Below are 23,970 nucleotides of genomic sequence, written 5' to 3' on the forward strand. Positions count from 1 at the left end.
AGAGTAACAGTAACAGTGGATTGATTATGGGTAGGAATTGTCTGCGGATAAATAACTAGTAACAAATGGCTAGAGACATAGTCACATAAAATTTGAGGAGGAGGTTGGAAAGTGATGGGGGGAGTGGGTGCCACATCTTCATACTTTCAAGGAGTCTGATTTTTGGAAGGGCTCAGTTGGGCATCCACTGAACACATTAATCATTGGGCATTTGTGAAAACCCTGGCCTGCCAGATTTTCAACAACTCTGGAAACACTTACAGGCTGCTACTATTACAATTCTAACTTTTTAATAAAGATTATTTAAATCTGTAATGATTTTAAATAAATGAAACCCTACAAAAAGCTGAGGACATGCAGCACCAGTTTGCTGCAATTCAATTTTACTATAACATACTTAATATACAATGCACCTCATGTATATGTACTATATGTAATAAGCAGAGTCATGATATACTGACATTGTTTCTGGAGCAGTTATTAGCTTGCTCAGCCATTTCATGTATAGAAGTAGTAGCAATCTGATCACCTCTGTGGGCATAAGTCTACAAAAATACTGCCTTTTGTAGTTCTCTTTTTCTTTGAGTTGTCATGGCAGTATTCTCAGTGGATCTTCTGTTTTTACTGAGATGCATTTAATTCTATGTAGTCAGCACAAACTTGGAACTGATACATTACTCTTCATATAATTTGTGGTGAAAATTGAGGTTATCACTCCTAGTTGTTTTGGTTTTAAACACTGGTTGCTGTCTATCAGCTAAACTAGTCCATGAACCAAGAAATAAAGCATTGCTTTAATTATACGGAGAGTACAGAAAAGAATAAATCAGCTCTTTGTAGTGGATGAAAATGCAGAATTGTGGAAATATTTTGCTGAATGGTCAAAAACTAAAAAGCTCTTCAGATCCGTAATTCTTAGGTCCTCATATCTTCTGATGATAGCCCTTGTCATGTCTGACTAAAAGGTTGCTTTTTGCTTATTTTATGTAATACCCTTTCAAAACATGTTTTGGTCCTGGGGAAATTTAGTTCCTGTTTTCCTTCTCACCTTTGCCCTTTTCTGTCTTCTTTTTGAAAAGCTCCATTACTTTTATGTGACTTTTTTTTTTTATACCTCATCTGTATTTTCACATTTTTGAATTGCTGCCAAAAACAGTAGTGGAATTACTGGTATTACCTGTATGCTCTCTGTCTTATTTCCAAATGGAAGTCTTTCTTCTTGTGGTTCACTTGTCAGGATTTGTCCTCAGGTGATAATAACTTTAATGTACTTTCTGCCAGTTTCTATTTCATCATGTTACCTCTTGTACTTGAGGGTTCAGCAAATCTGACAAGATAGCAAAATGCAAAAGGGAACAGAATTGCCACATCAGAAATATTTGGTGGCAGAGGGCCGAGGGGTAAAGGATCTTGAGTTTGATTTTATAGTAATAATATTAGCAATATTTAAACTGCAAAGATTAAAGATTTTTTTTTTCTTTTTTCTTTTTTACAAACTCAAGTCTTAGTTGGAGTTAAACAAATAACCAGAGGCAGGGAAGGTGATCAAAGCGAAACTGTTCCTGTTTGTGTTTTCTCCGGATGTCATTACTGCCTGATGTCTTGACATTTCTTAGAGCACCTCAGAAGGAACAGCTATATGACTCTTTTGTTCTCTGATGCATTTGTGAGTTAGGTCAATGTTCATTTGATTTCAGACTGGGAAGGCTGAGATAGGGAGGTTAACAAACATTTTGTGGATTGTACATAAAACAGCAGGGAGATTTGCATTTTCAACCCCTTTGTCATGGCTTAGCCCTGTAGGCAACAGCTAGACTGGACCAACCTGCAATGTTTTTTGAATTACTCTGATTTTTAGCTGGTTTATACTGACTTCTGGCTAACACATCTGTGTGGAAGAGGACCTTCAAGGGCTTTTGTGCCCACCACAGAGTTGTGATGTCAAGCCCAGTCCCCTTGCTGGGAATGTCAGTGACTTCAGGGATCCTTGAGCCTGTATGTGTTGATAGGATTTCCATGTTTTCGAGGTTAGTGGTTCTTCATATTTCTGAAGAAAGCTTTCTAGTGGGTCTTTGCTGAAGTGGGTCGGTTTGCGTCAGCTCGTTCAACCTACAAGAAACTTCAGCTAAAGGAAGGGCTGTGCTCTTGGGATGCTAGACATATTGGTTTGGTGGTACAAAGCAATCACTCATCTAGCACTGCTTCTGTGCTGACCTCATTGCTGCGATGTTGTGCAGAACTGGACAGCACAGTTTAACCAGTTCCTGTACTATTAAATTGGTAAAGTTGGAATAAGAGAAGAAAACACTGAAAATGTAAGAATGAAACGACAAAAAGTCATTAAAGGTATCTTTAACATCTTAAATAATATTTTTCTCCATGGTCATCTGCAAAACTGAAGTTCAATAAGAAGCCGTGCCAGTAGAGAGGAAAGTGAAAACTGTGGATAACAGAATCACAGAATCACAGAATGTCAGGGATTGGAAGGGACCTCGAAAGATCATCCAGTCCAATCCCCTTGCCAGAGCAGGAACACCCAGATGAGGTTCCACAGGAAGGTGTCCAGGCGGGTTTGGATGTCTGCAGAGAAGGAGACTCCACAACCCCCCATGGCAGCCTGGGCCAGGCTCTGTCACCCTCACTGAGAAGAAGTTTCTTCTCAAATTTAAGTGGAACCTCTTGTGTTCCAGTTTGAATCCATCACCCCTTCTCCTGACACTGGTTGTCACCAACAAGAGCCTGGCTCCATCCTCGTGACACTCACCCTTTACATATTTATAAACATTAATAAGGTCACCCCTCAGTCCTCTCCAAGCTCCAGAGCCCCAGCTCTCTCAGCTTTTCCTCACATAGGAGATGCTCCACTCCCTTCAGCATCTTGGTTGCCCTGCGCTGGACTCTCTCTAACAGTTCCTTGTCCTTCTGGAACAGTTCTTCTTCTTGAACTCTCCTTCTTGAACAGTTCTGCACAGTGATTAGCAGGTTCTTAAGCACACTGAAACAAGCTGTGTTAGTGGGACTTGGCATTACTGCAACAGTTCGAATGCTGAAGTCAATCCAGAAGTTAAGCACCCTGCAGAACTGGGACCAAAGTAGTAGTCCAGCCGGCAATTAGACTGACTGATTAGAAAGTTTTAGTAGTTCATGCTATTGTCCTTTCCATTTCCATGTAAAAGTAAAGCAAAAGAAGGAAAATCCTTTAAAAATCCATCTGATATGTAAATTGTCAGGATTAAAAAAGAAAAAAAAAAAGAAGGAAAAAAGAAAAGAAAGAAAAAAAAAGTAAGGTGTTTTCAAAGTTGAATATGTCAAATACACACAAAATGCAACTCCTGTATTTATTTATAACTTTTAATATATTTACAAAGCACAGTAACAAAATTGGCAAATGAGAAGAGGAAAGAAAATTATATTTTTGTAGACATCTCAAAGTCAGATTCAATCCACTAAAGGTGTTCAAAAGCCACAGAAGCCAGTTTTAATTGCTGCAATGCCTGATCTTTTACTATGGCAGCACTAGTGAGAAAAGATAATAAAGTAGGTTTTCGGTTGATCTGGAAGTATTATAGAGCAGTGTTACTGCTGCTGATTGCTGGATGCAAAAGTTCAGACATCATAATGCAAGAGTTTTGGAATGGAGCTTTGCAATCATCATACTATTCTTACTTGTCTTTGATTGAACATTCAGTAAGAACAACCACCAAAGCCCTTCAGACTTAAACAGCACTAACATATCTACAACCATAAATAAATACACCTGTATGTATAATTGCATGTCTATATTGTTCTTATTCTTCTAATGTAAAAGACTTATGCAGTGAATGTCTCAGTTATCTCAGTCATTTGTTCTTAATGTATGAGAGGTTTGTAAACAACTCTTTGGCAAAACTCCAAAGAAGCTTTATAGAAACTATTCTCCACTAAAAATATTTTTAAAATGAAATATTTTAATGTTTCATAAGAAGGCAGATCTAGTTGGAGATGTGGAAAAGGGTGAGGTACAGTTAAGTAATTCTCTGCTGGAGACATAGTGGGTATTCCCAGCTGATCTGTTATATCAAATTATAAAAATGTAATCTCACTGGTTGAATTATTTAACATGTATTTGATTCATAGCAGTACTTGCTTTCATAGAAATAAATATGCATTATAAATGACATTATATATATAAGGCGTAAAGGAACCTGGAATGCTATTTTTCCTATAAAATATAAGGGGGTACCTGAGACAGTTGTGCCTTTGTGTATAAACTGTATGAGCTTTTATTTGATTTAGTTACAACAGCTTTTGTGATACTTTGTTCTTTATTTGTTATGAGTTCTTTATTCATGTTTTGTCATCACTGTCTTGACCTGAGGTATTACACATCTGCAGTGTTTTTTCAGAGATACTGGAAGAGCTTTAGGTATTCCATAAGATCATTTTAAAAATAGTAATATGATAGAAAGTCTCTGCGGTAATTGAAGGTATGGTAGGTCAAGTAGGGGTGGGTTGTCCCCAGGTGGCAGCCAAGCACCCACACAAAGGCTCCCTCAATGCCCCTGCAGCTGGGCAGGGGACAAAAGAAGAAGCAAAGGGGTGAGAAAGCTCAGGAATTGAACTAAAAATAGGGAAGCTGCTCATCAGATACTGTCCCAGGCAAAACAGACTCAATTTGGAGAATTTAATTTATTGACACCTAACATAAACATTTAATTACTGAGTTGGGTATTAAGAAACAAAAAAGAGTTAGGGAGCACACCCCTCCTCCTACTTTCCCAGGCACAGCTTCACTCACAGAATCACAAAATCACAGACTGGTTGGGGTTGAAAGGGACCTCTGGAGATCATCCAGTCCAACCTACCTGCTAAAGCAGCTTCATCTACAGCAGATTGCACAGGCATGCATCCAGGCAGGTCTTAAATGTCTCCAGAGAAAGAGACTTCACAACCTCTCTGGGCAGCCTGTTCCAGGGCTCTGGCACCTCAAAGTAAAGAAGTTTCTCCTCATATTCAGGTGGAACCTCCTGCACTTCAGTCTGTGCCCAGTGCCCTTCATCCTATCGTTGGGCACCACTGAAAGGAGTCTGATCCCATCCTCTTGACACCCACCCATGAGTTATTTATGAGCATTGATAAGTTCCCCTCTCAGTCTTCTCTTCTCCAGGCTGAACAGACCCAGCTCTCTCAATCTCTCTTCATAAGAAATATGGTCCAGACCCCAAATCAGCTTCATAGCCCACTGTTGGACCCCCTCCAGTAGTTCTTTGTCCTTAAACTGGGGAGCCCAGAAGCGGACACAGTACTACAGACACCTTGTTATCTCTGTAGGTCACCCTTAGTCTCTGTGCTGAGGTGACAGGAGGTGTGGAAGGTTGAGGTCAGGATGTAGTGGTTTGTCTTTGCTTCTCCTTCCTTCTCACCCTTCCTTCCTCCTTACTTATATCCTCCTCACCCATGTGGGTCCTCCATGGCCACAGTCCCTTTGGGGGGGTCCCTGCTTCAGCATAAACTTCTCCATTGGCCACTGCCTCTTTGGTATGTGCCTTCTCCTGTTGTTACCTCATTCTCTCCTCCTCCATTTTCTTTCCTTTATTAAATATGTTTTAAAATTCATATGTTTCATGTTCAACATATTAAATATGTTTTCACAGAGGTGTCACCAGTTTGCCTGATGGGCTTAGCTGGGTCTGTTAGCCTGTTTCGATCTCTCAGATTTACAGGACAATGTACTCTGTAAATTAAACTTTTTTTATAAGCTCATTAAGAAATATAACAGACTAGCTGTAACCACTTTCACAGTAAGGGATCTATTTTATGTCCTAAAAGACTATGGTTTAATCTTTAGCTGTTCAAGCTGGTGAAGAATTGGCTAATTATTTGTGCTCCCACTTTTAAGTCTTCCACTTCTCTGAGAATAAAATGGTACCAATTATGTTATAAGATCATAAAAACAATGGTGTTTGGTCAAAGGTCTGTTCGGGCCATTGTACTAAATAATATACAGAATGTTTGTGGAAGTAGTTTTAAAGAAAAGGAAAAGTTACCTGTTCCTTGCTATATATGACTCATGTTTCAGAATTTCCACAAATTATCACGTTCATTCAGTCAAATAAGATATTTTCTGAAATATACTTCACAGGATATTGCATTTTAGTTCATACTGAAGTATTTTTTCAACATTTAAATTAGTGTAGAATTTTCTCATTAACCAAATCAATAGTGGGTGCAAGGCTGGAGGGGGAAAGCAGCTTTCAACCTCTATTTTTTCACCTCCACTCTGCAAAACTACACAGATTTTGTTGAAAATAAAATAATAAATACATAAATAAATAAATAAAAAGAAAAAATAAAAACCCAAAAAAGAACAACAACAGGTTTTACCTCAGGCTGTTTACCATTTGTTTTTTCTTTGATAAATTTTATAACTTTTTTTTTTTTTCTAAGATACTGCTCTTCAAAAATGTACTTGTGCTCAATTGTGAAAGTTTTTCTGGTTTTTGAAATAAAACATTTTGTTCTAAACCAGGAAAACCTTTAGGATTTTTTAATATTTTTTTTTTGTTTCCTTTTTAAAAATGAGTATTAATTGCCAAACTTGACTTGAATTTTCAGTTATTTTTGATCTTTCTGACATTATTTTTCCGTTAACTTTGACCATGTGTATTTGGGGTCCTAAAATTAATTGTTACTAGTAGACAAAAAGAGAAAGTTTAATACACAGGGAAGGACATACTGTTTAAGACCACTTCTCTCCTACCCTTAGCCCCAGTACTGTACAGTTTCCAACCTCTCTGCTCTCACCCCTTCTCCCTCTCCACAAGTAATTACTTCCTACTTCCTTTTGGAAGTAGTTTTTTTTTATGAGGAGATGAGGAATTGGGGAATATAAATGTTGTTATTTCCAGAATTTCTTCCTTCATACCTGATATTTCCATTTCATCATGACTACCTTGCAAGTCTGACATTCAGATTTGCTTTAGAGTTTCTTTGTCAAAGGGTGACATCTAGTTCCAGAAAATCTGTGTGATTTGTCAGAGCAAAAAAAACCCCTGTGCGATGTACCCTCCTCTCAAAAATATGTTGTCACTAAAATCCTGAACTTACTAAAATATTCAAGATTTCTGTGGGCTCTGGATTTTACTGTGGATAAAACTGACACGTCTCTTCATTGATGGATAGAAGGGAGTCATGGATGGATGGATGGATGGATGGATGGATGGATGGATGGATGGATGGATGGAAGTCATGTCGTTTCTGCAGTACGACAACACAACCCCTAAGCACAAATAAACCTGAACAGGTAAAAAAAGATCTGAGTTGTGCAGCATCTCTTTGGCAATGAAGGCTGGGGTAGCGTTCTTTAGGAGAAATAAGAAATCATCCATCACTCTCCTGTGGTTGTCAGGGTAGTTTTCTTGTATTTAGTCACATTAAACAAATCTTTGTAGGTTGACTCTTAAGGTTTTTCACCAAAGCCTTTGCAACATTTTTTCTCGTGCCAATTCTGTATTCAGTACCTTTCAAATTTTTTCTCTTTTCATGAACATATTTTGGCTGTGATTTTAAGAGGATCTGAGAGTTAGGTGCTTATTGCATTGGATTGTAAACATAGGGAGATCTCCTGAGTTCCAATGAGGAAAATCAGCTATATAGAATTTTGTCCTAAGTAACACAAAGGGAACATTTTAATTTTCACACATATATTTTCACTTTTGAATAATAGAACACCATTTAGTTCAGCAGTTGCACTATTATCCCAAAGTGAAACAGCTGTCTCGGCTCTAATCTCACCCTCCTATCCTTCCAATGAGGTTTTTTGATTAACTTTTTATTCTTAGGATAGCAATTTGTACCAAGGATCTAATTAAGAACTTTATGTAACACAGCCAAAGTCCTCCTTTTACAAGTCTGTCTCACCTCAGTCCTACTAATGTTGCAGCTTTCGGTATGAAGCATTCAGAAATGTCTGATATTTCAAGCTATCTCTTCTGGTTGAAAACAATTTCAGCTATTGAGAATCGGGAATGGGATACATTTGATTCTTTAGTGCCGGTAAGGAAAACTGTAATAGTTCTCTAAAATAAGTCAGGTTTTTAAAATTCAAATTCTGTGGGTTAGGCTTCTTTTGGGGTTGGAAATGGCTTAAACTGAGCTTCTATGTTGAGCTGAATGAACGCAGACTTCTGACGATAGGTCTTCTGTGTTTCTTACTGATGAATGGGTGAGTGGGAAAGAAAAGCCTTTGATAACATCTGGTGATTTCAGGGGAGAAAATGCAGTTCTCAATATCTGGAGTTAAAAGATAGTGCCAACATTTCTTTTTTTATCATTAATTTAATGATAAAGAGAAAATATAGCTACATTATAAGTTGACTGATCTATGTTTACATCAATATGTGTTACTAATTTTAATCATGTTGCTTTATAATATTTTGGAAAAAAAAAATCACTTATATTAGTGTTGTGTGCCCTGGAAATGTTTATTTTCCCATATGCAGTAGCAGATGCAGAATGATGCTTTAGATGACTGGGTTAGACAAGCCAGATAGAGCACACTGGAGATGAAAGAAAAGAGTAAATTGCTTTCTTCCATGTGAAAGGTAAATTTGAAGAGGTATTTTTAAATGAAAATAGACTAATATTGTGCAGAAGAGATATATATCTGAACTGTTAAGTATGTTACCAACAATCTGAAGAATTATTCAGCTACTAACTGTGTCAGATTAGTACTAAGCTAATTAGTGAGGAAAACTAAGTGCCTTCAATGCCAGACGGGCTGATAGGAAAACATGCTTGGACCTCTGTTTGTGTATCACTAGAGAGCTTGCACTGTAATCAAAGAAAACATTTCAAAATGTATCCCAAAGCATATAGTGTCATGTGAAGGATGGTCTGACTTTAACTTTGGAGTCTCTTGATTTCTCCTTGTTACAGCTGCCCTAAAAAAACTAGAGCCTCCCGCAGATTCTGTGTTATTCTTGCTGTAATATTTTCTATGTCATTTTTCTCCCGCTCCTCTGAAGCACAAGATGTTCCCATTTCTTGTCCTCCCAACCAAACATTTATTTAGTATCAGGGTCAGGTCTACAGTGGGGTTTTTATATGTTAGTGCTCAGAATTGGTGCGCCTGACTGTGAAGGTGGGTAGCTTTTGGAAAGGACCATCAGATTAGGTGTTAATTTGCCCCAGACGTCCTATGGCGAAAGTCAGGATTTACAGCAGGCTGAGAATGGTAAAGATGATATTTCTGTCAGGCATCATAATTTATTGGCTGAGGGGGATATGTTGAAAATTTTCCATTTCATTTGGAGGGTGGAATTGGTGCCTAAAGAGACAGGGTAGGAGGAGACTGGATCTGTCCAAATGGGTCTGTGGTAGAGGCTGCCTTGTGTCTGAATGTTGGTTGCATGAGACAGATGTTGTTTTTTGAGGTTGAAGCACTGTTGTACAGGGGCAAGGGAAATCTGAGTTCCTACATCTGAATATTTTCAGGACTGCACTCTTGGATTCTGATGCCTATATTTAATCTGCATCCTGCCTTAAGCAGACAGATCCTTTTTGTGTTATTAATTGCTATGCTTAGTCCTCTTCCAGGAGTTCTCTCCTAGCACCTGATGTATAGTGCATAACTTCCACTGCTTGCTTTGTCAAGGAATGCTGGTTTGGTTTGGTTTGGTTTGGTTTTTCCCTTCTAACAGTAATAAAAGCTTATTTCTGAAAGTCCTCTCCTGGAGCTTCTCTATTAAATAAAAAAAAAGAGAGACACTATCATATCAGAGACAGACATCCCGGAGCTGCCTATCATTATTATTATTATAGGAGGAAGCTGCCTTGACGTTATGAACCGTTTAATATTCCAGTGTTTTGGGGGATCATGTAAATGCATGAAAGGTTGTTGTGACATTTGAAGTTCTCCTAACTGATTTGCAAACCCATCTTCTCAATCTTGGTAGATCAGTTCTGACAGTTTTTAGGTTTTATGTCTGTGATTGTTGTGATTACTGTTCAGTAGTGACAGTGAGAGGTCAATGTTGTTTCTGTGTACAAGGAAGTTTGTTTCATTTTGTGGGATAAGTGGCTTTTAGTTATACAGATTCACTCAGTAAATCCAGAGAGTGCAGAACTGTCCCAGTCCTGTCCAGGTCGCTGTTATTAATGTATCCAAATAGTAGCACCCTAGATTTTGGTGTTTTACACAGCAGAAAACATGTCTTAAAATCAATAATGAAAAGATATTCTGTAATCTAAGAATGGCTACATATCAAAGTGGTGCATTGTGTTACTTTTTGTGACTGCCTCATCAGTAAAACTGCCACGTTACTTGCTGCTAAATAAATCACTATTGAAATTGCCCCCATCTAGTTTAGTTCCATTTAAGATAACAATTTTTTACTCAGTATTTCTGTATCCAATTTTAGTCAAAACAACACTGTTTAGAAATGACAGAATTTTAAAATGTAAAGATGAGGAAAGACTTCGTAGGTCATGTTGCCCATCTGCCAGAATGTGAGTACTACCTACAGTATGTATTTTAGTGCTTAGTCTGAGTTTATACAGAGAGGCTTCTATCCCTCCTCTAGAGAGATTATACTGCAGTTTGTTGAATTTGTCACACAGTTGTATCAGTGTATAAAATCTGCTTACCTGCCCTTGGCATGAAATTGAAAAATATTCACATGTTAAATATAGCAAAATATTTGTTGAAAAACAGGCAAGTATAATTTTTCTGATATGAAGTGTTTCTCAGCATCACTCATAATATCAAATAGTGGGTTTTTTTACATTTCTTGCTTTTGTTTTACTCCATCATCTTAAGTCTGTCTTCTTAGTATTGATGCACCTATTTGTATCCGTAATCTAATTTTGTTAGGTTCACAAAGATGTTCTTCCCTTGTTAACTCTTTGACAGGGATGGCCTTCGTTTTTTTTTCTTTTTTTCCAGGCTTATAATTTTGGTTTCAGTAAGCTATATTTTTGAGGTCCTGTACAAGTTATTTGAAAGACTGTCAATCTTGGTTTACCCTCCAGTCACATTGTGCTTCTCAGAATTGTAATGGCCCCAGGCAATTTCTTTTCTTAAGCAATGACATATCATAGAGCTACTTTTATGGCATTGTTACTACTGATTTCAAGTTCAGTACCTTTACATGGTTTCATTATTCTGCAAACGTGTGGTGTCATGTTGCATTGATTTTGCATTTTGAAATTTTTTGGTAAATGCTATTTCTAAGAAGTCAGAGGTTGACAGCAATAGCATCTTAATAGACTATATGTTAGGAGAAGAGGGTGTAACTTTCCTTCTCTGTGGAAAACTCCTCTACAGATAATAATCAGTTGCTACTTTACGTGTTTCTATTTTACACAATAAGTTTCCTTGTGGCTGCAGTACTGCTTGCACTTGCTCTTTCTTGCTTCTACTACTCAAATCATCATTTTCTTTTGCAATTGAAAACCTTGTTCTTTTACTTTTTTATGTTCCAATCTTGCCTCCAATGCATGATTGTAGATTTGTCAGAAAACAGGATGAATAAATAAAAGACACTGAATAAATATCTGTTCTGCAGTGAAATTTCAGAATAGATATCTTGCACGCAAAGCAGAGGCTCGACTTAGGGAATGTAACTTTATTGCCAGTTAACATGAACATTTAATTATTAAGCTCTCTGCCTCTCCTTTTTCCTCACTCTTTTCTTCCTTATTAATTGTTTCTTCTGCTCACAGAGGTGCCTGCAGCACCTACTACCACATCCTGGTTGTTCATGCGCAGTATAAGATGGAATAATACAAGCTTCGTGTTCGAGTGGGGCATATTCCTTAAAATAAAAACTTTAATGAAGCAGATTAAGGAATAGAATCATAGAATCAGAGAACATCCTGAGTTGGAAGGGACCTGTAAGGATCATCGAGTCCAGCTCTTGCCACTGCATGGGACAACCCCAAAATTCACACCATGTGTCTGAGAGCATTTTTCAATATTGTCAGGTCTGGGGCTGTGACACCTCCCTGGGAGAATAACAATGTACAAAGTCTAGAAATTGAATTGATTTGTTTTTGTTTTCCTATTTGCAACTTTTTAAACTGAGGGAAATCGGTCCTAAAAACCAAAGAAGATGACATGTCTGTATTTCCACCAAGTATCCTAAAACAAGATTTCATCCTCTTATAAGGAACATTTTTTCACCGAACACTCAATGGTATTATGCAGATTCACATGGAGAGTCCTTGTTAATCTTGGCAGCCTGTGACATTCCTGCTGGGTGCTACAATCTGTAAAATTACGGAAAAAGTGGCAGTTCTGGCATGTGCTGTCCTGCACGTCACCCACAGAGCACCCAGTCTCTCAGGCAGAAGGATGTCAGTGAGAAAACTGAGACTAAAACTGGGTGGCAAGCCCCATAGTAAAATACCAAACAGTTGTAATTTATGTAACAGTTCATCTCCGTTAAGAAGTGCATTTTCTGCCACATGACACGAAACCTTGTAAAATGCCTGAATCAGTTTGAACCCTGGATAGCTCACTTTAAACACTGATATCTCTTATCTCTTGAAATAACATACTGTGAGTGCGGTGGTCCTGCAGTAATTTAAGCTTTGAATAAAGCTGTTGGCAAGCAATATATTTAAAATTATTTTGTTGAATTTGTTAATCATGTAGTGATTCTGGGACACTCTGGAACATCAATTAAAACTTTTCCAGAGGACGTTAGAAGTTTGCTTCTACTGACATAAAAGTCAAAACCTTCTTTGTTCCAGCACAGCCCAAATTAACTTTGAATTTGCTGCAGATATTCAAAATCAAGTTTAATTCTTTAACATCTTCCTAAATACTATTAAATATACCTTCATTGAGTTAAAGCATTTCACAGAATAGCTTTGTTCCTACACATGCTTAGCTAGAATCAGTGAGTTAAGTTGATGCATTTTATGAATCACAGTAAACTCCAGTTCTTCTGGCAGCTTCAGTGCTGGAACAGAATCAGTGGTATTTTGCTAATTCTGTTATACCTGAGAACCTTTCTAAAACTCTAAAGATGCTTCTTCTGTATTTCTTATTCTTTCCTGTCTATGGAGGGTTAGATGTAACACCAGTAAGTCTTGGTCTCTTCTGCTCTTACCAAGCGCAGGGATGTGCTCTTTGATATTGATTCCATTATTTCTGGGCTGCTGTATACAGTGCTTGATGTGATTGATTACTTCCTGACAGAAGATGTTTGGTTCTTTGGAATATATATTCTGATAAATCTCTTGAATAGATAGCAAATTCTGTTAAAGTAATCTTCCTACTTCACATAGAGTTTTACATTATTTTTTCTTGTTGTTGTCTTCGCCTGTGTTGTAATTTTTAGTCCATTTGTTTCTGTGCGTTTTGGGCTGGTTATAAATTCTCCATGCAGGAATAGATGTAACACTCAACCTGCAGGCACTTCAGGCTGTAAAAAGGTAACAGAATAAGATGGGAAAACTGCTTTGAGAGCTTAGTGTACCATGATTTTAAAAGTAAAAAGTTGTTCCATGGATGATGCATCCTTCACTTTTGAAGAGAAAGGAGGGATAAAATGGCTTTGGTTTTCCTTTCATTTTGTTTTCCTCTGAGATAAGTTTAATCTCTGTGGACAGCAAGGCTGAATCATGCACTGTAGCATGCAACTGGGTCAAATAGGATGCCTAAAACCAGGTGCATGCTTTTGTCATAGTATATGTTTGAGTGTATGTGTATACACATGTATGTGCATGTTTGTATGTCTATATATGCATATGTACACACACTTGTCACTTAGTCTTGATAGTTTCTGTAGAAGGTTAAAATCCAGTTGAAGAGAAAAAAAATCTTTGTTTGAAGGAGTCTATGCTCCTGAGTAGTGCAATAAATTAACTTTTTCCAGTTAAAAGAACCTGACAGGTATTTGGAATTACTTTCCTGTTCTATTTGTTGTGCGTCTCTTCTTGAGTGTAACAGTCTTTTGTAAAAAAATCACATATCCATTAAAAATCACATAAAAATTTCATGGTTTTATATGTCATAATAATGCCTATAATAGACATTAAATACAAAAGAATAAGCAACTTAGGGGGAAGGAAATCCCCCGGATCTGAAAAACTGCACTGGTGTTACTTTACTTTCATGAAGTTGCTGGCTAAATGTATGCATCTACTATAAATCCTGCCAGGAGAAAAACAAAACCAATCTTGAGTATAGACATGTTTGCTCAAATTTTTAATCCATTGAAGCAGATCAATGTTTGACAATTAACTTCAGTTACGCAGAGACTTTCACCCAGAAGTTTTTAGATCTGATAGATGTAGCAGAATGTCATTAAGGTGTTTAAAATGGAAAATGTATCCAGTTTGATAATTTTGCAGAATAACATAAGTTAGCTTAGCTCTTAGGTTTTCAGTAGCATCACTCCATAACACTTTATTTTTGCAGTGTATCTTTCCACTAATATTGATTGTAGTGTCAAGACGGATTTTTCAAGTGTTTCAACCTTTTATAAAATTGTTATGAATAAGATCTGAAAGACATGTATTCGTATCAGAAGGCAGAGTTTTGATGATAATACACTTATAAAAAAGACCATATGCAATGTATTTCTGTTTTTGTTCTCAATTCTAATGTTTCCACATCCAGACTTAAGAACATAACAGAAACTGGCATCACCTGGATTGGATAAATCTGTCATTTTCATAAAAGATGTGATTTAACACAGACTTTGGGGAAAGTTCTGACGTACAGTGGAGATCAGATCAGAGATTTATGTAACAAATGAGTGTTTATGGCCCATTCACTTTCAAAAGGCCGTGAACATGTGCTGAAGCAGTATTTCTAAATACAGGGTTTAGGCCTAAATTTCTGTTCAAAGCACTGGGGTAAGATACTTTGCATCAATTTTTTTTGTGAGTCAGTGGAGATGTGATAATGGGACCTCCGTGTGAGTCTTAGTATGGCATTTGGCATCCTAGAACGAGACATATGGATCCACCCTGCCTAGCGGTGGGAAGGTTAACACCTCAAAATTTAATGGGTAATAACATTTAGTTGAATAATATCTTCACTGGAAATTCAGATGTATCATAATTATCCCTCATTCTCTATCGAGCTTTTCCCATTGACATTTCTGTGTCCTTCACTGGATCTGATATTGGGTAAAAAGTCACCGTTATGTTAATCATTGCTAATTCAAACTGTCAGCAGGCAGTATCAGGTGAAACTCAACCACTGTAAAGTAGGTGTTTTCTTGCCATTCCTTCTGGCAACCTGTGGATCTGCACAGAAATGTTAGGTTTTCCTTAGGTCTACATAATGTTTTTGTTCAACAGTGTCACAGCTAATGCAATTTTAAACAGGAAATTATTCCTACAGATTAAGTAAAAACCAACACAAAACCCCAAGCTCACATGTAAGGCCATGTTATTCGAAAGGCACTATTTACCTTTAAATTAAGTGGCTTTATATGGGGTTGTATTATTTATGTAGGGAAAAGCCTCAAGGATTTCTTGAGGCATTTTTCTTCTATTCTTGACAGCTGCAGCCTGGAAGCAAAGCTGCTTTTGACTTTTGTTTTATGTCTCCAAGTAGAGGTAAGATTGTTTGCTAAAAAATCATTCTTTAGATGTTAAAAAAGGCTCCCTATCTTTTTATATTTTCTCTTTAATAAAAAGAAAATGACTTTTTTTCCTTGTTGGTCTTAGAGTTTGTAATTCAGTGGTAGTTACAACGAAAATTCTGTGTGTTCTGTGATCTCGAGGCCTCATAGCATGCCAGAGAATTACTGTTCTGACATCTAAATTATCATTTAATCTTTTCTGCCATTGTATGTGAGTGTAAATCTTTTTCTACATTTGTGAAATTTTTGAAAATCTGAAATTAATTTAAACTAATTCAGTGTTACCTTCCCAAGGTCTCAAACAGTCTGACACATTGTATCCGAGAGATGCGACATGCTCTATTCATGTACAAATATAGGGACTGCTCCACTTCATGTTATTAAGACAAAAGTTGTTAACATTTTAAAATAAAGCGAAACTACAGCTGAATATTACAAAGGATGTTTTAGAATTTAGAGCTGACTACCTGGGGGGATGGGCCCTTAATTCTGATGTACAGTCTAGAGAGTCAACTGCTTGCAAAAGATGGTAATAAGGCACTGACAACTCAACTTACTTCTTAAATGGTAATGCATACACGGTTGAATTACTCTAAATTTCACCACCTCTTTATTTTCAGTTTACTTAGATGTATTAATGTAGATAATGATGGTGATTCCTTAACAGGAAAACAAGCAATTGAGAATTCTGAGTCAAAACTGCAGCTAGGAATACCTGTATGTGGATAGTTTCAAAATGATCACGTAGTTATTTCAGTTGTTCAGTTAAGAAGTAATGTGCTGTGCTTGTTATTTATAAATTAGTTACCATATACCTATGCAAGTAGTTTCACAGTCTGGCATTGAATACAGCACTGCATAGTAGGAACAGTTAAAGCCAGGAGTAACAAATGATCCAAAAAGAATGATATCCAATATAATATGGATAATCTATAAAACTGTGAATGCTTTAAGTAAAATGAGTCAACCAAGATAATGCTAGCACTCATGATAGAGGGAAAGTTCATCTTGTCTGAGAGGTATGAGTCATGTCATACACTTGCAGAGAATTTGGTAGCAGAGTAAATGTTATGAAGTAGAGCGTGTGCCTTTTTGTTCTCTTTCTACTGGCTTCAAGTCGTTTCACTGTGTCTTGCTTTCAAGTTGTGCTTTTGGTGGAAAAGCAACTAGACCGTCTGACTTGCTGCAAGCAGAACAATCTCATATATATTTCTGGAAGCAAAGTCTGTTGTGCTCAATTCCTTTGAAAAGAAGAAAAAAAAATCTTCCTCCTTTTTTTTTTTTCTTTTTTATCTTTTCCCCAAAGCTATTCAAGTTTTGTCCCAGCTATGGCAATCTGTCACTGCAGCTGTCAGTGTGATGCCTTTTCTTCCAAGCACAGAGATGGCTCAGCTGAAAGCCCTGCTACAAATCAAGATCAGGAAAAAGGTCTGTGCGGGAAGCAGTAGTTATAAGGCTGATAGACCATGCGGTACATTGTCAGCAAAATATAATACTTCACAGGTAAGGATTAGTGCAGAAAGGGAAGTGCATGAAGAATGGGGAAAACAGGTTCACTCAATTCACTACATTCAGTAAAATTCCCTCTTTCGGTGATTGGTTTGGATTTATTTTGCAGCTGGACAATTGTGAATATGCTCATGAAGTTATCTTCCCATCTTTAAAATCTGATTGCAAAATCTGGGAGCCCTCTGTATGCTACCTGACTTAAAAGAGGGTGGGTCTTTCATAAACTAATTACTACTGATTTGAATTCATCCTGCAAGTTAAGAAATTAGACATGTAAAATTTAAAATGTCCTACATTTAGATAGATTACCTAGTTCTTGCCAACCAACATCTCTCTTAAAACTTTGAACAAATTAAGCCAGTTTTTCTAGAGTTCTTTCACAGCTGGGAACAGCCAGGTAAAAAATAATTAGATGTCTTGCTTAAGACTGCAGAGCAGGTCAAAGGGCAGAGCTAGGAATAAAGTCATTATCCTTGTCTTCCAGAAAGCTACTTCTTCTCACCCAGTCTCAAACTTACATTCTTTGTCTATGTGTGGGTATATAGAGTGTGACAAATAAGAGGCAGCACTGCCTCAAAGTCACAGTAGGCAGAGATTCTCAAAAGAATCTAGAAACTTTTTTTGTGTGCATTTCTTAATTTATGCACAGTTGGAAGCATTCTTGATGAGCTGATGAATGGCTGTGATAGATTTGTCAGTTTTCTCTCTAAGAAGTGAATAGATATCTGGCTAACTTTTTTGAGAATATGATGAATCAGTGTATATGACGTGTCTTTTAAGTCGGAATAGATACAGACGCATCATCCTGGAAGGCAAAATCCTTCTGACTCCCTGTTGCTACTGATCTCCTCTTGACCTATCCCTTGAGTAACTTCACTGTGATAACAGAACTATTTTGATGCTATTGTGTACTCCATGACTAGCACTATATTTAGGGATCTCTCCAGTGGTTGCCTTCTCAACTCTGCATGATTAAAGCCTCCTACTCTAAAGCATGAGATACAAACAGGACACAACTAATAAAAACAGCTCAATTTCCTGCACTTAAATGCAATGTTGTAGCTCAGGATGTCAGTGTTCTTAAAATTACCGTACGTTAAAGAGACTGAAGCAAAATGTTTGTATCAAATCAGTGTTCCCATTTAAGAAAAAGAAATCACCACACAGACTTGCTGCCCCACACATGCACACACACATACACATGTGAACAGAAGGAACAGAAAAGAAAAATACACTGATTATATGAGTTGTGAGTGAACAGTTATAGTCACTATATCCATCTGAAACTATTGCTCTGTGAAATTTCTCACGCCTATCTGTGGCGGAAAATCATCAGGTTGATAGCTGAAGTTCAACTCTTCCAATCAGTAAAAAATACAGTAAACACTAGGCTAAAATGAACTTTGAAAGATATTCTTGCATGGATGCCAGTTCTTTACAGGCTCTCTGGGAAGGTCAGGCAGGGAAGGATCACGCTATTCAAAGGAGCAGCTTAAATCCTCGGACTTTTGCTGCGGAAGGGCTGATGGGCCAAGTGGGAACCTGGGGGCCAGGAGTAGGTAAGAAGCTCACAAATAGAAACATCCTGGTGGGTGCCTCCTGGAAACCTTGTCAAGGCTCGTGAAGGACATAGCATAAATTGTGACTTGCCAACCTGACAACTTTCTGTGATGAGATGAGTAGCTCTGTGGATGAGGGGAAATCAGTAGGTATCTTTTGCCTCAACTTTGTTTCTCTGAACAAATAATTATCTTACAATAACTACACCAAAACTGGAAAGAAACTGTGACATCCTCAGAGCATGTGAATTGCTGGACTAAAGTTACATTCTTAGTTTGGGTTACTTTACTTAGATTTTGATATCCTGCAGTGAATATTTGGCAATAGACATACAATCAGTGTTTTCAGTAGTTCTGTAATTGTCTCTGTCATGCACAAAGAGACTCTATACAGCTTTGAAGTACAGTCATTCATTGTCTAAGGCACAATGTAGATAAATAAAGCAAATGAGCTACTGTGCTAGGCATGACTACATTCATCAGGCCAATACAATAGCTGAAGAGTCTTTGCTGACCAAGTAGGCATCAGGCAAACAGAGAACAGGTACTCTCCATCACTTTTTATACTACACTGACTACATGTTGATCCTTTTCCTCCTGAGTCCTTGAGCTATTATAGAATCACAGATTGGCTGGGGTTGAAAGGGACCTCTGGAGATCTTCCAGTTCAACCCATCTGCTAAACCAGGTTCACTCAGAGTAGATCACACAGGAATGTGTCCAGGAGGGTTTTTGAATGTCTCCAGAGAAGGAGACTCCAAACATCTCCCCCTTCCTTCTTCTTCCCACAACTTTTATACTGAGCGTGACCATATGGTATGGAATAACCCTTTGGCCAGTTTGGGTCAGCTGTCCCAGCCATGCTCCCTCCAGCTTCTCGTGCACCTGGTATGGCATGAAAGGCTGAGAGGTCCTTGACTACTTATCAACTATCAAAGCATCAGTGTCTTATCAACATTATTCTCATTCTAAATCTGAAACACAGTGCTATAACAACTACTCATAAAAAAATTACCTCTATCTCAGTTGAAACCAGGACACATAAATATCATAGTATATGTGCATATACACGTACTACATAATGATAAGTAGTGCAAACAAAAAAATGTTGGGGTTTATCATCTTGGTTTTGCTCAAACACAAAAAGTAGAATTGTAAGGTAAGGGCAGCTGAAATCCTCACCCCCAAGGTTGCCTAATAGTAAGTTGAATATGTCATATTTCTTATAGTTCTATTACAAATGAATTACTAGTTATTATATATTCAGGATGTGATCCAAAGCCTAATGAAATTGAAAAGAAGGACCACAGTGAGCTCTGATTTGGAGACTGAGAATCTATTTCCTTCAACATTAATTGATTGAACTGTACTGAAAGTTATGTACTGTTGTACGATATAAATTCAAAGGGAAGACAGGCTTTTAGACTTTTAATTTAATGTATCTTTATGGGCATTTCAATATGAATGAAATTCATATATTTAAATTTATTTTCTCTCTTTTTTTCCTCTTTCAGGCAAGCCCTGCACCTATAATTGTCAACACAGACACCTTGGACACAATCCCTTATGTAAGTAATATTTTTTAATAATATATAGAAATTGTTTATTTTCCCACAGCAATTCTATTCAATATCACATAGAAGTTATAAATAAATCTTACAACTAATCATGTCTTTTACAGTTACACGGTTAATTCTTCTCTAGAAGAAGAAATCAGAAATGATAATTGCACTCAGATGAATTATAGCATATTATATTCACATAATTTGTAGTTTAGACTTCAACATGTAAACTGTAGCTTACTAAAGATGGCCTTTCTTTGAAAAAAACCTGTGATTTCATTAAGTCTTTCCGCCTTACCAGTAACATGTAGTATGAATATTTCCTTTCAGAGCTGCATGCAACCTCCTAGCTTATCAAGAAGATACCTAGAAGCACACTGTATTAGTAAAGTGGTGAAAACAGCTCTTCATTTGTCTATGTTCCTTTTGTAGAGGAAAGTTGTTAATGATAAATAACAGCACAAACTATATGACTCCACATTTTCTTATTAATATCTCTTCATTTTTTTTGGCTTCTAGAAAAAACAATTTTACTCTAAAATAAATGCATGTTTTTAATAGAGTTTAAAAGATCTGCTTTTCTACAATCATTTGATATTGTTGTTATTTTAGACTGTAAAAGCAACTATCATTGAAAAAAAGGGAGACAGAGAAAGATAAAGTGAATACATAACAGGGTAAGAGGCTTAAATGACCAGAAGCAAGAAAAGCAAGAAGAAGCTAGCCAGCCAGTATATAACCTTTCTCCTTGTATACCCTTAGTTATCTTTCTAAAGCTCCTAATTAACGTCTCTCATTCATCATGTTTTGTCCACATCTGTTTCTTGTTATACAAATGCATAAGCCTAATTATTTATCCACCTACACCAATCATATTGCTGGGTTCTGTCTTCCAGAAGACTACTTATGAGGAAGTTTAATAGGGTTGTCCTGGCCAGCTTGTTTTTTTTTTCTGACAATTCATAAAACTTAGAAATTATGGTGCAGAGCACATGTATAGATCACAACCAAGAGCAATTTAGAAGAATGACACTGCTGTAAAGCAAAAGAGAATTAAATCTCTTGTTGGGAATTTCAGCCATTGGGAAGGGTGGAAAAGTTAAATAAAATTATTCTTTTCATTTGCATTCAGCTTTATTAAAAGACTTCCTATCATTTCTAAGTCTGTTTTCCTTCCTAACATCAGAACCATCTGCTCTGGTCTCACTTTCAACAAGTCTGGCTTTTCTTCTGTTTTAATGAGACATTTTACACTTAGTGTTCTCTAGGTCTATGAAGAGGGACATTGTGAGCCCCCATTCTCATTTCCAGTATTGGAACTGTGCCCAGGATACTCTACAGCTATGGTGTTAGAATTCCTAAATACAGATGCAATTACCCTAGTGACAAGATGTTCAATCAATATTATTTATTCCCATAACACATTCTAGCAATACTTATACACTTTTGTACCACTTTTATACTACTGTTCCTTTCTCTTAAAAAAAAAAGGAAAAATGACAAAGCACATTCAAGAGAAATATTGGCAGTAGAACTGAAGGGTTCCTGTGGGCTGTTTCAGTCTCCAATACATGATGTGAACTAGATAAATAAACAGAAGGTGCTTGCTGTAAAAATAGACAGTTCTGAATTAGTCACCTTGCTCTTACCTGGTGCATGGGAAGAGTCATGTCTCTTAAATATGTCAGACAGCAGAGCTACCAAAGAGGGACTTATTTTGACTATCAAATAACAAATATCAAGGTGAAGCATATGTGCTGAGTGCAGGCAAAAACAGTGCCTCACAGGGCATGAGATCTTTGCTTTACACATAGGCGTTTCTTTCTGATCAGGATTTGTATGCTTGAACATTTTCCAAAATGAGACAGATAGACTAACATATGGACAAATGATCTCTCCCTCCATCCTAATATATGAGAGATTGGACTGGGAGACCTGTATTGTTCTTCCTGCTCCCAGGACTAGTTCAGTTTAGGTTAGTTTGGTTTCATTTTGTGGTATTTCCTCCTAGGAAAGTGCTATAGTCACCGCGCCAGATACATGTTTGATTGTGTGTGCATCTCCTCCTGGCGCAGGGAACCTTTCAAAAACAGGTTTGCAGACAGCATGTGGTGGGTTGACTCTGGCCAATAGCCAAAGATTGTTCTCACTCCCCTTTCCTGTGGTTCAGGGAGAAAATGGAAGGAAAGCTAGAAAAGTTGTATATTGAGATAATGACAGCTAAACAGGGAAAACAAAAGCTGCATGGGCAGGCAAGGCAGAACAAGGAATTAATTTACTACTTCTCATCGTCAGGCAGATAAAATCACTGAGTCATTTTGGTTTGAAAAGACCTTTAACGTCATCAAGTCCAACCATTAACCCAATACTGGCACGAAACCATGTCCTGAAGAACCTTGTCTCTACATCTGTTAAACCCCTCCAGGGATGGTGACTTTACCACTCCCCTGGGCAGCCTGTTCCAATGCCTGCAACCCTTTCCAGGAAGAAATGTTTCCTGGAAAGCAAGGTTTCATCATGTGTAGCATGGGAGCACAAATGCCATAACCTGAATCTTTTCACTTTCTCCTCCTTCCTCTGAGCCCTTATTGCTTAGCACGACATCATATGGTATAAAATACCACTTTAGTCAGTTGGGGTCAGCTGTTCTGGCTGGGTCCTCTCCCAACGCTTTACCCATCCCCAGTCAACTCACTGTTGTGGGATGAAGGGCAAAATGGGAGAATAAGCCTTGACATTGCAAGTGCTCTTCAGCAACAGCTGAAACATTGATGTGCTACCAACACTGTTCCAGCCACAAATCAAAGCATAGAGTCATGTGTGCTACTGTGAAGAAAATTAACTCCATCCTAGGCGGACCCAGTGCAGCCTAGAATACCATGTGGGGTCCGTAACATAGCCTGTAACACTGGGGGTTATTTAAGGGTCTTTGTCTTTCAAATATTTGGAGAGGCAGAGAAAATCTTCCAAAACTGGATGAACTGTGTGTGTGATAATGCAACCATCATGATGTCATTTATCTTACAGGAAATGTAATTTAGCAGATATGTCCTAAAATGTTTTTTTGTTGGACTTTTTATTGTGTTGTTTTGTTTCATTTTGGTTGTTTGTTTTTGGTTTTTTTTTTTTTCAGACATGTCAGTTCAGAGAGATAACAGAAAGCTGGATTTAATTATTATTTTGAATTAGGAACATGAGTCAAACACCTGCCTTTTCAACACTGTTAGGACTTTCAGACATGCCTGGAGGAAGACTGTAAATGCCTAGGAACATCTCTGGCGAACACTTAAGTGTCCTCAGAGTTAGCTAGCTATTTAATCAAGCTTCAGAAAGGTGTCATTCTTTTAGTTACCATGAAAAAATATCTAATACTATAGGGACAAACTTGCCTTTATCAAAAATACTACACACTAGTGAAGAAAGTAACACCTTAAATTCCAAATTCAAATTAATTAATAGGAGTTCATATGGATCCTGAATTTGACAGGAATACAGATAAGATCTTGAAATTTCCATTACATAACATTCAGGGGTATAAAGTCTTTCAGTTTCACTAATTCACATTGTAGATTCTTCCTTTCTACCATTTTGGCTGTGTGTGAATAGTTTCAATGTTAAGTTTAGATGCCCACCTGCTTCCATTGATTTGTCGCGACCGTATAGAATTGTAGAATCACGGAATGTCCTGAGTTGGAAGGGACCCACAAGGATCACTGAGTCCAACTCCCGTCCCTGCACAGGACAACCCCACAG

General features: G+C 37.4%; 1 protein-coding gene across 28 annotated transcripts in view; it reads left to right on the forward strand.

Moving 5' to 3' along the window:
• DLG2 (discs large MAGUK scaffold protein 2) overlaps positions 1-23,970 on the forward strand; it is a 1,047,967-nt gene that overhangs the window by 608,160 nt on the left and 415,837 nt on the right. For all 28 annotated transcript variants that reach the window (XM_071798683.1, XM_071798777.1, XM_071799041.1 and 25 more), the window contains one exon: positions 20,170-20,223. In XM_071798683.1, coding sequence (XP_071654784.1) covers positions 20,170-20,223 — 54 coding nt within the window. The remainder of the gene's footprint in view (positions 1-20,169; positions 20,224-23,970) is intronic.

Source organism: Patagioenas fasciata, chromosome 1 (assembly GCF_037038585.1).
Source record: "Patagioenas fasciata isolate bPatFas1 chromosome 1, bPatFas1.hap1, whole genome shotgun sequence".
Classification (NCBI taxonomy): Eukaryota; Metazoa; Chordata; class Aves; order Columbiformes; family Columbidae; genus Patagioenas; species Patagioenas fasciata.